The sequence below is a fragment of the Pavona decussata genome, unplaced genomic scaffold (genome assembly GCF_977016875.1).
Source record: "Pavona decussata unplaced genomic scaffold, jaPavDecu1.1 SCAFFOLD_229, whole genome shotgun sequence".
In the NCBI taxonomy this organism is placed as follows: Eukaryota; Metazoa; Cnidaria; class Anthozoa; order Scleractinia; family Agariciidae; genus Pavona; species Pavona decussata.
Window position 1 is genome coordinate 15,457 of NW_028145634.1, and position 12,072 is coordinate 27,528.

Below are 12,072 nucleotides of genomic sequence, written 5' to 3' on the forward strand. Positions count from 1 at the left end.
CTAAATTTTATCATTTATTGATCATGACTTAACCATTTACTCCAAGAGTGCTGATCAAACAAATTGCTTCCAGCCAGTTTAGACCACAAAATCTATGAAATTCTGCAAGAAAGCTTAATCACAGTAACTAACCAAGACACTACATATTTTGCAATGAACCAGTAAAACAGAAATCGGATCTATGAAGACCTACTTTGTGTTCATTAACTACGGCAAGCCAGTTCTTATTACTGAATCAAGATGTATCCCATGGCTTTTATGTGTTTTTCTCCATTATCTGGGCTGTATGTGGCCTCGTTTCCGCACGTGTTGGAGTCGTCATGGGGTCCTCCAGTACCAAACCCGATTCTGGAGTCACAGCTACTGCAGTCGTTTTCCTGATTACTAATGATACCGATTCTTGCTTTAGGAGTATCGTGGTTGTCACTGTTTTGAACGTTGAACCCTTCCCTGTTGCAGTTGGTTTGCAAAGACGCTTGAGAACCAATCAGTGCTTTCCACGTGTTCCGACCCAAGGAAGTGGCGCGGTATTTCCCGTCAGCGATCAATGAGTACAGGGAGTCGGCGTGCTTGTTTATGACAACAAACTTTATCTGATGGCCGATCCTCATTCCAAGGCAAATCTTAGAGAAGGGTGTGCTCCAGTAAGTTGGCAACTTGGTTTCTTGTTGGTCGAACCCAGTTTCCCCTCCTGCAATGTTGTATGAATATCTGTCGCCCCAGAGATGAGAGATGAAGTGGAAAGTTGTCTTAAAATAAAAACGAACAAATTAATTTCAATATAAGCACAAGATGATTAAAACAGGAGACACGCCAACCTTTGTGCCGTCAATCTTCATGGCCAGCGTCCATCCTCCATCCCCGCATCCAAAGTTTCCCATGTGACAGTAAACAGGAATCGTTTGGGAACCAAACATCAGCGTGTACACTTGACTCTTTGTTGACCTGTTGTGGGAATTTAACATATTAACTCTTTTTCTTCGTACGTATACTCGTCCACTCAGTTACACTTCGATTTTAATTGAAAGTCTTAAAACAACAACTATTGCTCTCTACTAGATGCGATTGCTGCACCGTGGCCCCGAAAAAGAAATGAAATACAACCTAAAAATATTTACACAAACACAAAGTGATGCACACAAAATATAATACACAGCCAACCTTGCTGTATACATAATTTTATGTCACATTTCTACAAAACACTACAAAAAATATTGAATTATTGTATTTACTTATGTTTAACAACTATAGAATCTTATCACTGGGCGGCCATGTTGAGTCTTGGGAGAATGAAATGCTTTGTTTTCACACGGCAAGTCTCGGCCTGACGCGAATTCAGTGCGAGGCTTATCGTATACGTGCAAAAACAAAGCTTCTTATTCTCGTTATGCACTAGTCAATTGAAACCCCCACCCCCCCCGGACCCGGGACAGGTAGGGGGATTTGACAAAGGCCCTGATCAAATCATACCAAAACCCCCAGCCCCTGGGGAAAATCTTGAGATCAAATTCCACTCCCCCTGAGAACAAATTGGCAAGGGATTAAAAAAAAACCAAAACAAACAAAACAAAACAAAAAGAAACCGTTCACACTGAATTAATCAGGGGCAAAATATACTTTCATAAGGCAATAGTTTTCTTTTAAAACATCTTTACAAAAATTTGTTGTGGATTATTAAATTTTGCAAGAATTTTACAGCAGAGCATTTCTGAACAGTTGTAGCTTTGAAAATGTTAAACAGCATATTCAGTGTAAAGCCGCTTTCGACTTGGTGCATCCACAAGTCCCACACATTCGAAATGGAACCACTCTATAGGGCAGCCAGGATTATCACAAGCAATCATATTGGGTACAAGAGTAACATGCCTGCACGGCTTCCTTAAGCGCTATTTGAGCCTTTTTTATAATTTGGCTCTCATGGGTATATCTTTGACTGACCACCCTCTCAGTGTAACATATGAGGGGAAGGTCTTTGTAGATTTCTTTAAGCAATGGTTGTTTCTCTATTAAATGCCAGGCTTTCATGAGGTTTGTTTTAGGTTTGGCACTGCTGGGTTAAGTGTTGTGTAACGAAAGGCAAGATTCATTTGTTCTCCTTTGGTTTTTGAAGGAGTGCTAGTTTCCTGTTTTCAAGTTGCACTTCTGAGAGGGTCCTTTGAACAAGGTTCTCGGGATAACCTCTTTCCTGTAGGCGTGATTAAGGATTTTAAATTTACTCTTCAAATATGTTTTCAGAAGATTTTGTTCTGAGAAGTCTCAGTGCTTCGCCTTTGATGAAGTCTTTTTTGACCCCTGGTGGGTGGCACGAAGAGAAGTGCGTATATTGAAATGTTTCAGTAGGTTTGAAGTGCATACGTACATCAAGAACTGGATAATTTGCTCCTGAATCTTTCACCTATATACATGTTTGTATCCAGAAATGTTTCTGTTTCTGAAATTTCAGCCGTAAATTTAATTGTGGGGTGGTGTTTGTTTGCTTGCTCAATGAACTGCATTGTCTCCTCTCCTTAAAGTCCAGAGGGAAAATATGTCGTCTATATATCGTTTCCAAATGGGCGGTTTTAAAATCTCAATTTCAACCTTAGCTATGAGATTTTGGCAAAGGCGACTGCCATTTTTGTACCTATGGCTGCACCATGGGTTTGTAGGCAGAGTTTTCCATAGAGCTGGAATGAATTTTCTTCTTCCGTTTGAATTGTGTTTAAACCAAATTTTGCGAAGCATTTTGCCAATAATCAGCCAATATGGATGGCGCGAAAATGACAACGTGCAGCGTGCAACTTTGATACCAGTCAACCACAGTCAAATCTCCCTGATTCCCCCGAGGTGGAGACATATAAAGAAGCAAAACACATCATATCTACCACCCCCAGGGGACAGATCTCTGATCCAAAGTGCTTATATGCCCCTATTATTTCCCTATCTGTCCCGGGTCCGGGGGGGTGGGGGTTTCAATTGACTAGTGCATTAGACTAAACATGGCCGCCGAGTGATAAAGGTCTATTCCCACGTGAACTGCCCATTTTTCCAACGAATAAAAAATAAATATGCATTATTCCATTTCATCCTTCAACGTTGACGGCTTAATTCACACTTTGAAACTTGATGTATTTGAAATTACGCTCTTCTTTCCGCAGCTCCATAAATATATCTCTAACTCTTATATATTTAGGTAGTTAAGTAAGGGGCGTTCTGCAGTGTTAATCCTAATTGGAATGTTGTTCAACGTAAGGTTGCCAGGGTTGAATTATATGATTAGCAATTTTCCAAAATGAACTTGAGAAGGGGCATGACACTCAAGTATGGAATTTAGTGAATTTAACTTGAACAGTTTTAACGTATGCGGCTCAAAGGCAACAGAACGAGGAAATCGAAATGCTTGTTTCTCTACTTCCTCGGAAAACTCGGATGACTGCGCTCATTTTTCAAACTTTGCGCGCAATAAGGAAAGCCAGTTTTTTTTTTTTTTTTGTAGGCCGAAACGGAATGTAGTAATCTTTAGACGAATTCTTCGCTTTAAGATGGTTTCAACGGGGTTAACTGTCAGCCGCCAAACAGCCTTAAATGGTCTTTCTCACTTAAGTTGAGTGTAATTTAACATCACAAACGTAAAGTTCTTCCAGTTTCAAAATATTAATGATTTCAGTAATTTACTATATTGATAACGTGTGTCTGATCAAGCCATTCTCTCTGATTTTCTTGATCACAAGTTGAGTCGTCTGCAATGTTCAGCGCCCTGAAAGCTGTGCAAAGGGTTTCCCGAAAATAAGAAGATAAGCCAATCGAGTGATACCATATTTGTGTTTCCATCTGTGAGGACCAAAAAGGCATTGAAACTTTCAGAAAGGTTCACAGGTTCATACGAGCGTTAGACGTGAACCTCTACAGGTGAATGAATGTGAAAGCAACTCGGAAAATCATACCACAGTGGACAAAGAAGAAGAGTTAAGGGAGTTTCCTATAAACAGACATTCCATGACAAGATCGGGAAGGCAAATTATATTGTCACTAAGATTTGACCTTTGAGTTGAAGTCACCGAGTACCGAGTAAAATCATTAAACATTTTTGCTAATAAGCAAACTCTATCTAAATATTTACTCCAAAACTTCTAAACTACTTAAAAAGAAAAGAAAATTCTCTACATGAATACTGTGTTTCTTACAATACTATTATTGAAATAGACTACAACAGTACGGCTGAAAACAGAAGTCATTTTGGTATTCTGACTGCCGTGAATCGGAAGGTGCAAGACAATGGAACTAGAAGTGTATTCGCGTAGTCTCCGAAAGAATATTGAGTGATATCACAACGATTGACATATAGCTATCTTATAGACACTCAGGGGAAAGACGATTATTTAAAGATTCAAAGACCATAACAGCTAGGCACATTTGGCGCTAAGTAATTAATTTTCTCCACACATTTAAGAGTGATAAATAAATCATGAACATTAGTAGCGTAATTGGAAGAACTTAGAACGTACTTGTATTTCTCGTACTGTTCCTTACAAGAAGAGGCGGGTGGGGCTGCAAACAAATTGTCTGGATTAACTTTCAATTAGATGCACATAGATGAGGTAACTATTAAAATGTAAAACATAAATTAACCAAGTTTAAACATTTCTTGTTAGACCCAGACTGGAAAAACAAAAAGCGAAAAGACACTTCTCAGTCAAAAAGAAGCCCCCTTCCTCCCTTCCCCTGCAAAAAAAAGGAGTTGGCAAAATAGCGATACGGTTATACCTTCATCATCGAACAGAATTTCGTGTCGTCTATGATCTAAGTCTCTTCTAGATAATGTCCCCTCATAAAATTCAGTAAGACTCTTCCTTGAGTAAGTTTTTAGTCCATCGTCTGCCATTGCACATCATTCAGTTCAGTTTCCATTTTTGCTTTGTTTGTTCCTGAAGGTAGGCCTTAGGTAACCCGAGATAAGTGACATTCAATCGCGTAATTAATTGACTGTATTGTCATCAAGTAAGCATAAAGTCCAGGAAATTATTCTGATCCTACATCAGTTTGACTCAGGCTGCCGTCAAACCGTCTATCACGGAGAAATGCTTTTAGTGAGGAGAAAAAGAAATCCTAGTTGACCTTTCTCCCAGAGTCAACCAGTTTAATTTGGTGTAAGTCGCGGGTTTCAAACAACTCGACTCCGGTTAAGAATTAATGTCTGTACTGTCTCATTGCCTACCTGGTTCATCAGTGCACTTGTACTCGCGTTCAATCTCTGCCGCTATTCTATCAACAAGATTCTTAACATCTTCTTCTTGTTTCTTGATCTCATCTTTTTGTTTGTTGATCACATCAACAACCTCCTTTTCCTCAGGAGAAGCTGCAAACAATTTTTCAGATTACATTCAAACCACTCTGCTCAACTACCTCTAAATCATTTCTGAAAAATACCGATCCTTTTTTCAAAGCAAAATGGTTGAAGCCTGTCGTAAGCTATGAGGTTCGAATACTTGTAAAGGCGTAAGCTTCATGCCCTCAGTCAAGTGCGTTACTATATCTACTTTTTTGAAAAGAAAAAAAAAATGAAAAGAAAAAAAAAACGGACACCGTTTTTTTAAAAGTCTCTGCACTCGAACAGCCTTCATTCGAACAATCGCCCATTATAAATATTCTTTTTTTTTTTTACCTGTTTTAACATCAAAATGTCGGACAGTATATAGTCCGTTGCTACAAACATGGAACAGAATGGTTTCACCAACAAAAAGAAATTTAAGACAGAATTTGTAAGCATGGGAGTAAACGAGATGATGTCTCTCTAAGTTTTACGTTTCAGTGAGGAGAGATGACTTCGTCTCGTGGAATATTCACCAATATTTACTTCGCTTTCGGGGAATGATTATTAAATATTTCAGTTTCCATTCCACCACAGGAGGCTCTTACTCTAGAGTGAGGGGAATTGACTCACTACAAGAGAGGATGAAACATCCTCTCTTGGTCACTACAGTGTGTTAAGTTGAAAAGTTTCTTTCCGTCCACAAAGGCGTCCTGTTCAACCACAGGCCATTCAGGTTCACTGGGAGGACCAGACCATTTACTGCTACAATAGGTTTAATCGCGGTAAGATGCAACAAAAAAGAAATTAAGAAAGAGAGCAAGCAAGGAAAGGCCCTTAAAGCAAAAAATTTCACTTTAAGAGCTCAAAGATGATAAGTTTTTGTGAGTCTTTGAGTTTACTAACTCATATTACCATTTAATAAAGGAGGTTTCAGGAACCATTTGGTTAATGAGTCTTTCGGTTGTCACACATTCAATCACACATATTGTGTGCTATGTGACCTGGTCTTGGATTCTAAGCGAGGTTGGGGGTGATCTTGTTTTGATACAAACCTCACTGCTTTTCATATGTAGATCATATTGCACTTATGCTAACTACTTGCATTTACATATGAAAAGCAGTGAGGTTTGTATCAAAACAAGGTCAACCCAGGCCTCACTTTCAATTAAAGACCAGGTAACTAAGCACAAAATTGTAAAATGGCCTATTCACAGACTCACGGTAAACTTATCATCTTTGAGCTCTCAAAGTGAAAACCTTCTCTTTAACGAAAATTTCTTATTTTTTTATTGATTTAATTTTTTTTTTACAATTGTCAGAAAATTAAGTGGCAGGAGGTGTGGTCGCTACGATCACAAAGCACGCTGGGATGTGAACTAGCGACCTTCGCCAAGTTCAGCGGCAGAACCATTTGGCAATGCCGTCTACCTTCTTAGCCTTTGTGAAAGCCAAAACAATTTTTTGGATCTAAACAGTAAATGATGCACATTGTTCTGAAAAAAACCCAACAAAAAACACTAAACACCTTGAGCAGATCGAGTTTCAGTTGCAAACCTTCTAGGACTACGATGAACACAATATTGTTGTTCCAATAACACTTTATTAAAATCAGTAGCAGCATGAAAAGACAATACATTTCTTTTAATTACAGCTTTCTTCTCGGGCTTTCTACGGACATCTCCCTAACATTGAATACAATGCTGCCAGAGCATTAATTGCCCGATTTGATGATCTTGGAAACAAACCTAAAACTGCATTCATAAACACACAAAATCCCTTTTTGCGGCTTTTAAAAGACCCTTCAAGGTACCGATATTTTAAAAAAAAAAACATCAAAACATGATATTTCAGATAAGGTCAGCTTAAAGTTATAGTAAAGCCTGGAAAAGGAATTTTTTTAAATATTTAAAAACTCATTTTACCTGCAGCCATAAGTAGCAGTCGAGTTCATGGTGAGTGCTTTTTTGGTGATAAGTCTTCCGAATTGCCAAACGTCAAGTCAAAAATTCAAGTAGAACAAAAGGGGTGAGCTTGGACTAGCTCGAAGACATAATTTATTTCTGTCCCTTAAATATATCCTCCTTAATTTTGAGAGAACTTCGTCCACTTGTCAGGGAGCAATTCGGCCTTAAGAAGGCTATTTTCACACTCGAGACTCTTTGTCGTGAGGTGAAAATTTTTCAAAGCAGATCTACAGCAGAAAATCTTCAACTTTTGGTTTTAGAAATCATGGAAAAGGCTTGATATTTTTGCTAATCTGAGAACTAGAGAAGAAGAGTTAAAGAACAACCCAGGAAATTTGTTATACGTCAGTTACCCCTGCCCACGGCTATGCAAATTTCTCTAAATTTATTTTAATTTGGCAAGCATACAGACTGCTTCTTGCGGTAGGTCAAAAGTCTTGCAATTCTTATTTATGATATTAAGCTTGTTGGCCGATTGCGAGCCCATAAATAACAAAATAAATATGGAATTACGTTTCTGACACAAGAACCGGTCTGTATGCATGCCAAATTAGAGTGAATTCAGAGAAATTTTTATTCCATGGCCAGGGTTATTTTTTGTTCGCTGCCTAAACCAGCCATAACAAAATCCTTATATTTCGCCGCTGAAAATTCCGTTTGTTGGGTGAGCTTGGGCGGCCTGTGTTTTTCTTCCTCCCAGTTACGTTTTAAGGTAACAGTTGTATTACTGGCTTGAATTATTTATTCTCTAGACAATGAACTAATGATATACATGTATACAGCTTAATGGGACCTAAAATTACAAAGAGACTTTACTGAATGAGAAATTAACAAAATAGTAACCCACTAGGAGCTGTTGCTATTCGTTACGTTTCACACAAAATAAGAAAACAAAAGACAAAATAATCATTAGTGTTCACTAAGTCTATTTTTTGAAAAGGCAAAGAGAGCTAACAGAAATAACTAAGAAAGAGAGATAATAAAGAGACAATAAAATAATTAAGAAAGAGGATTAGAGTACTTGGGCATTCTGTCTAATATCGTGGCCTAACCAATATAGTCATCATCGTTAAAATATTCAATTTAAATAATTTACCTTCAGGGCTAATAGGTTGTTTTGTCTTCACAATCACTGAAAACAGGATAAGAAGGGGAAGGAACACTGTTTTCTTAACGGCCATCTTTGATTCTGTCACTGAAAACAGATCGTAAGTGGTGAGCTAGTTAGTTTACAATTACTCATTTATTTGAAAAAGGAGAGCTTGTTGTAATTATTGCATGTTTTATAATGTTTTCGACTGCTACAGTTTATGTAAGAGCTTCCGCTTTTCTTAGCAGCCTATATACTATTATGATTATAATTAGCAGCTGCTATGAGTCATTTCCGTTTCCACATCCCGTGGTGCTTTGGTCGTTTGTCTTAAGTTCAAACACAATTAACTGCAGTTTGTTTTTGAAAACTAATGGAAATAATTCTAGCTTCCTTCCAGGAGTCCAATTAAATCTAAAGGCTGTGCTAATCAGAGTCGTTAGCACGAAGGTTAAAACTTATAGCCTCTCACGAATCTCGCATTTGATTGGTCAGTTAAAACAGCGGACATCTTAAATTGAACTTTACCATTATAGTTATAGTTGAAACCAAAATGTAAAAACAGTGTCTGCATGGTGTTAATTGGTGGCTGAGAATTGTTCAAAATTCTAACTTTCACCTGCCAGGAAAGGCGGTTTTTTTAACTTATAGCTGAGAAACGTTAAGAGAACTGTTAGCTGAGATGTCTTAATTTTGCCTGAGTAAAGTGTGAACTTTATTTGCAGATACAGGTAACTTTCCAATAACCGTGCTTGGGGACTGAAGTTACTAATGAAGAGGACTCGCAGCTCATCACAAGTTGTTTCTAGCAGTCGTAAGCTCGTCAGAAGATGATAAGCAGTCTTTGTTAAGTCTCAAAAGAGATTGAAGGCATAAGAAAGTTCTTCGAAAATATTCAGAGGATGCTCGACACTGTTCAGCTTATGAGAGGGACGCCATTGATATCTTACAAAAGTTAACTGTGATCTTCCATAAATAATTGGTAGCTGAGAAATCGCTCAACTTTTAACTTATAGCTGAGAATACAGGACAACCATGACGACCGTCAAAAAACGCTGTAAAAAAACTAACTATAAACTCTCTGTCAAGATAGAACGATACCACCCCGCAGCGCGGTAAAGGCTCGGTTTCATTTAGTTCGCATATTGGGTTTACAGTTTGTTTCTTTGTGACCGACTGTTCTCGCTTGATTTGAATAATTTAAATTAGGCAGAAGTTAAAGGCACAATATTTTTATCCCAAAAAATTAAAACTAAAAGTTGCCCGGCAGCATTTCTTTCCCAACTGTTTATTTTTCAGTGAAAAACAAAGCAGACTTCTACAGTGTTGCAAAGACAATTTTGGTTGAAAAAAGAAAACGGATACAGATACAAAAACCGTTTTAATAGAATCCCACCTGTCAGAGGGAAACCGATTTTGACGTTATAACGAAACAAAGTTCAAACACTTTTTTGGGCGACGTTGCTAACAACATAAAAGAACCTACGTTTGTATAATTTTTTACCACATTAAGTATAAGTTTCACCACATACCTCACAGTTGATCAATAGTTGTGATCTGGTATTTTAGCTTTAAGTTCAAGGTGTGCAGCTGCTCCACTACTTCCCTTACTATTACAAGGCACGAATGTTGCCTTGTTAGATTCACCTGGCTAGGAAGATATTACAATGTCAATTAAGCGTGACATCTCCAACCCGGGGGAGGGGATACCCCTCGCAGTTTCTGGTAGGGGAATGGGACCCGGTTATTCAAACCTTGACCCTCTTTCAGACCAAAATATGTAATTTTCCGATACTCTTTTTCAGACCAGGCCTTCTAAAATTTATATCCATTTTCTTACGAGGTTTCTAGAACTGATCCATATCCATTTACAGACTTTCAGACTAAAATGCTTCAAATCTATGCCCTATACCAGGCGAAAACGGTAAAAATCCCAACCTTTTGAGACTGCACCTTCCTACTTAGCTTATGTAAGGGAGTACCCCCACTGAAATTGTCAATTCGGCGCAGTGTATGGTTTTGTATTTGTTTCGAACGAACTCAAATTGTCAAAGAACGATGTCTGACAAAATGAAAACCATTGTTTTTGGACTTTGTTGAGAGTGCCTCGGAAGACATCTCATGGTTGTACGATAACCTTTGTTTGCTGTTCTGTGATTTCACCGTCCACAAAAACCCTCTCAAAGAAACAGGACCCACCCCAGAAAAGGTGAAAAGACTCAGGTACGAGGAGGGATTGTGGGATGGTCTGGGTAGACGGATAGAAATGAATAAGTGCTTTTCTCGGCAGTCAGTTGTATACTGAGAGGGTCCCCAATAGGTTTTTCGGGATCCGGGATTTGGCTTTTTTAAAGGTCGAGATTCGGGATTTTAGCGGAAAAGAGCGACGATATTCGGGATTAGAACTGAGGGACAGGACGCGGGATTTGACGATTTTACGAACTGGGATGCGGGAAATGTTACTCTAAAGAAACGAGATCCGGGTAGTCTGGTGTCGAAAATTTACAATGAAAATCTAGTTGTCACCATCCTGATATGATGATATATGATGATATGATAGCAGTTTATTGTAAAAATACGCTTAGCTTTTGTGAGACCAGCAAGCTAGGCTCACCAGCTAGTTTACAGGTATTTCACACTAAATGATTAAAATAACTAACACATATTTTAAAAAAACATCAAATGGCATACTAGGTTAAGTTTAAATTTCTAATACAAATTAATCATCATACGTAAAACAAAAATTATCCTAAAAAAGGAAATACAGGGAGATGTAAAGAATCGACCATAAGAGGACACAGAAAAAATCTGAGCCCCAGATGGGATTCGAACCCACGACCCTCCGTGTTCTAGATCGGATGCTCTAACCTCTGAGCAACTGAGGACTCGTTGGCGAGCAAGGGTCATTTTTGTGGGTTGGACGTACGAACCGCATCACGCGGTCACGGAGTCCATCACAAGCAACACATTAAGGCTTAACTGCATCACGCAGTCACATTAATCGCAAGAAATGTCTCGCCCATGAGCCTCCAACCAACCAACCTGGGGCTCAGATTTTTTCTGTGTCCTCTTATGGTCGATTCTTTACATCTCCCTGTATTTCCTTTATAATATCATGCAGTGACAAAAATTATCCTGGACGAGAAAAGAAATTTAAGGGTCCTTTGTCTTTACAGATAAAATTTCTTCAGTGCTCCCTGAGACCTTGCAGTTAAATTGAGCCGATAAGCCTAAACAAATGCCACAAAGCTAGCGTACTCAACGGCATAAAGGAACTAATTCAAACGGCTCCGAATGATAAGAAAACCTCCATTCGGTAAATTTGAGTAGTTTCCTTCATAATCAAAATCAAAAGGTCAACAGAGAGATCTCACCACATTTTGATCGAAAAGGAAAATCTCTCAGAAACGTACTCAGGAAATTAAAGCACTCAATCCAGAAGTCTAAGGTACATTATAAGCAACCAGTGGGAGTCGTGTTTGGCCTGTCACCTTTTCAAATATCTGTTGCAGTCCCACGTTGTGGTACGTGAGTAGCAATGCTCTTCAGGCTTTGATGGCCGTTATCCCTGACTGAAACGTTTTCCAAGGATCAACGTGAAAGAAAGGCAGTCCTCACCATTCAATTGAGACAAAAAAAAAAAAAAAAAAGAAAAGAAAAAGGAAAAAGAACAAGCTCTAAAAAGAAATTGCTAACTGACTTATTGACTGACGTGGGGGGTTAAATGA

General features: G+C 38.5%; 1 protein-coding gene across 1 annotated transcript; it reads right to left on the reverse strand.

Annotated features, from left to right (window-relative positions):
* Positions 1 to 9,984, reverse strand: LOC146458720 (putative skeletal organic matrix protein 5). The gene is made up of 6 exons (XM_085090371.1): positions 9,877 to 9,984; positions 8,351 to 8,449; positions 5,195 to 5,335; positions 4,485 to 4,527; positions 819 to 945; positions 1 to 749 (listed from the first exon to the last, which is right to left on the reverse strand). Exons 2-6 carry the CDS (start codon positions 8,433 to 8,435, stop codon positions 228 to 230), a joined length of 918 nt encoding a protein of 305 aa, XP_084946497.1. The 5' UTR covers positions 8,436 to 8,449; positions 9,877 to 9,984; the 3' UTR covers positions 1 to 227.
* Positions 9,985 to 12,072: the final 2,088 nt, after the last annotated feature.

What these genes read in the sequence shown, in the direction of transcription:
- LOC146458720 (XM_085090371.1), bottom strand. Translation starts at nt 8,435, where the DNA reads ATGGCCGTTAAGAAAACAGTGTTCCTTCCCCTTCTTATCCTGTTTTCA. An exon ending in CAAGTGCACTGATGAACCAG is followed by an intron (nt 4,528 to 5,194) that starts GTAGGCAATGAG and finishes ATTTGTTTGCAG; the next exon opens with CCCCACCCGCCTCTTCTTGT. An exon ending in TGAAGATTGACGGCACAAAG is followed by an intron (nt 750 to 818) that starts GTTGGCGTGTCT and finishes TTTTATTTTAAG; the next exon opens with ACAACTTTCCACTTCATCTC.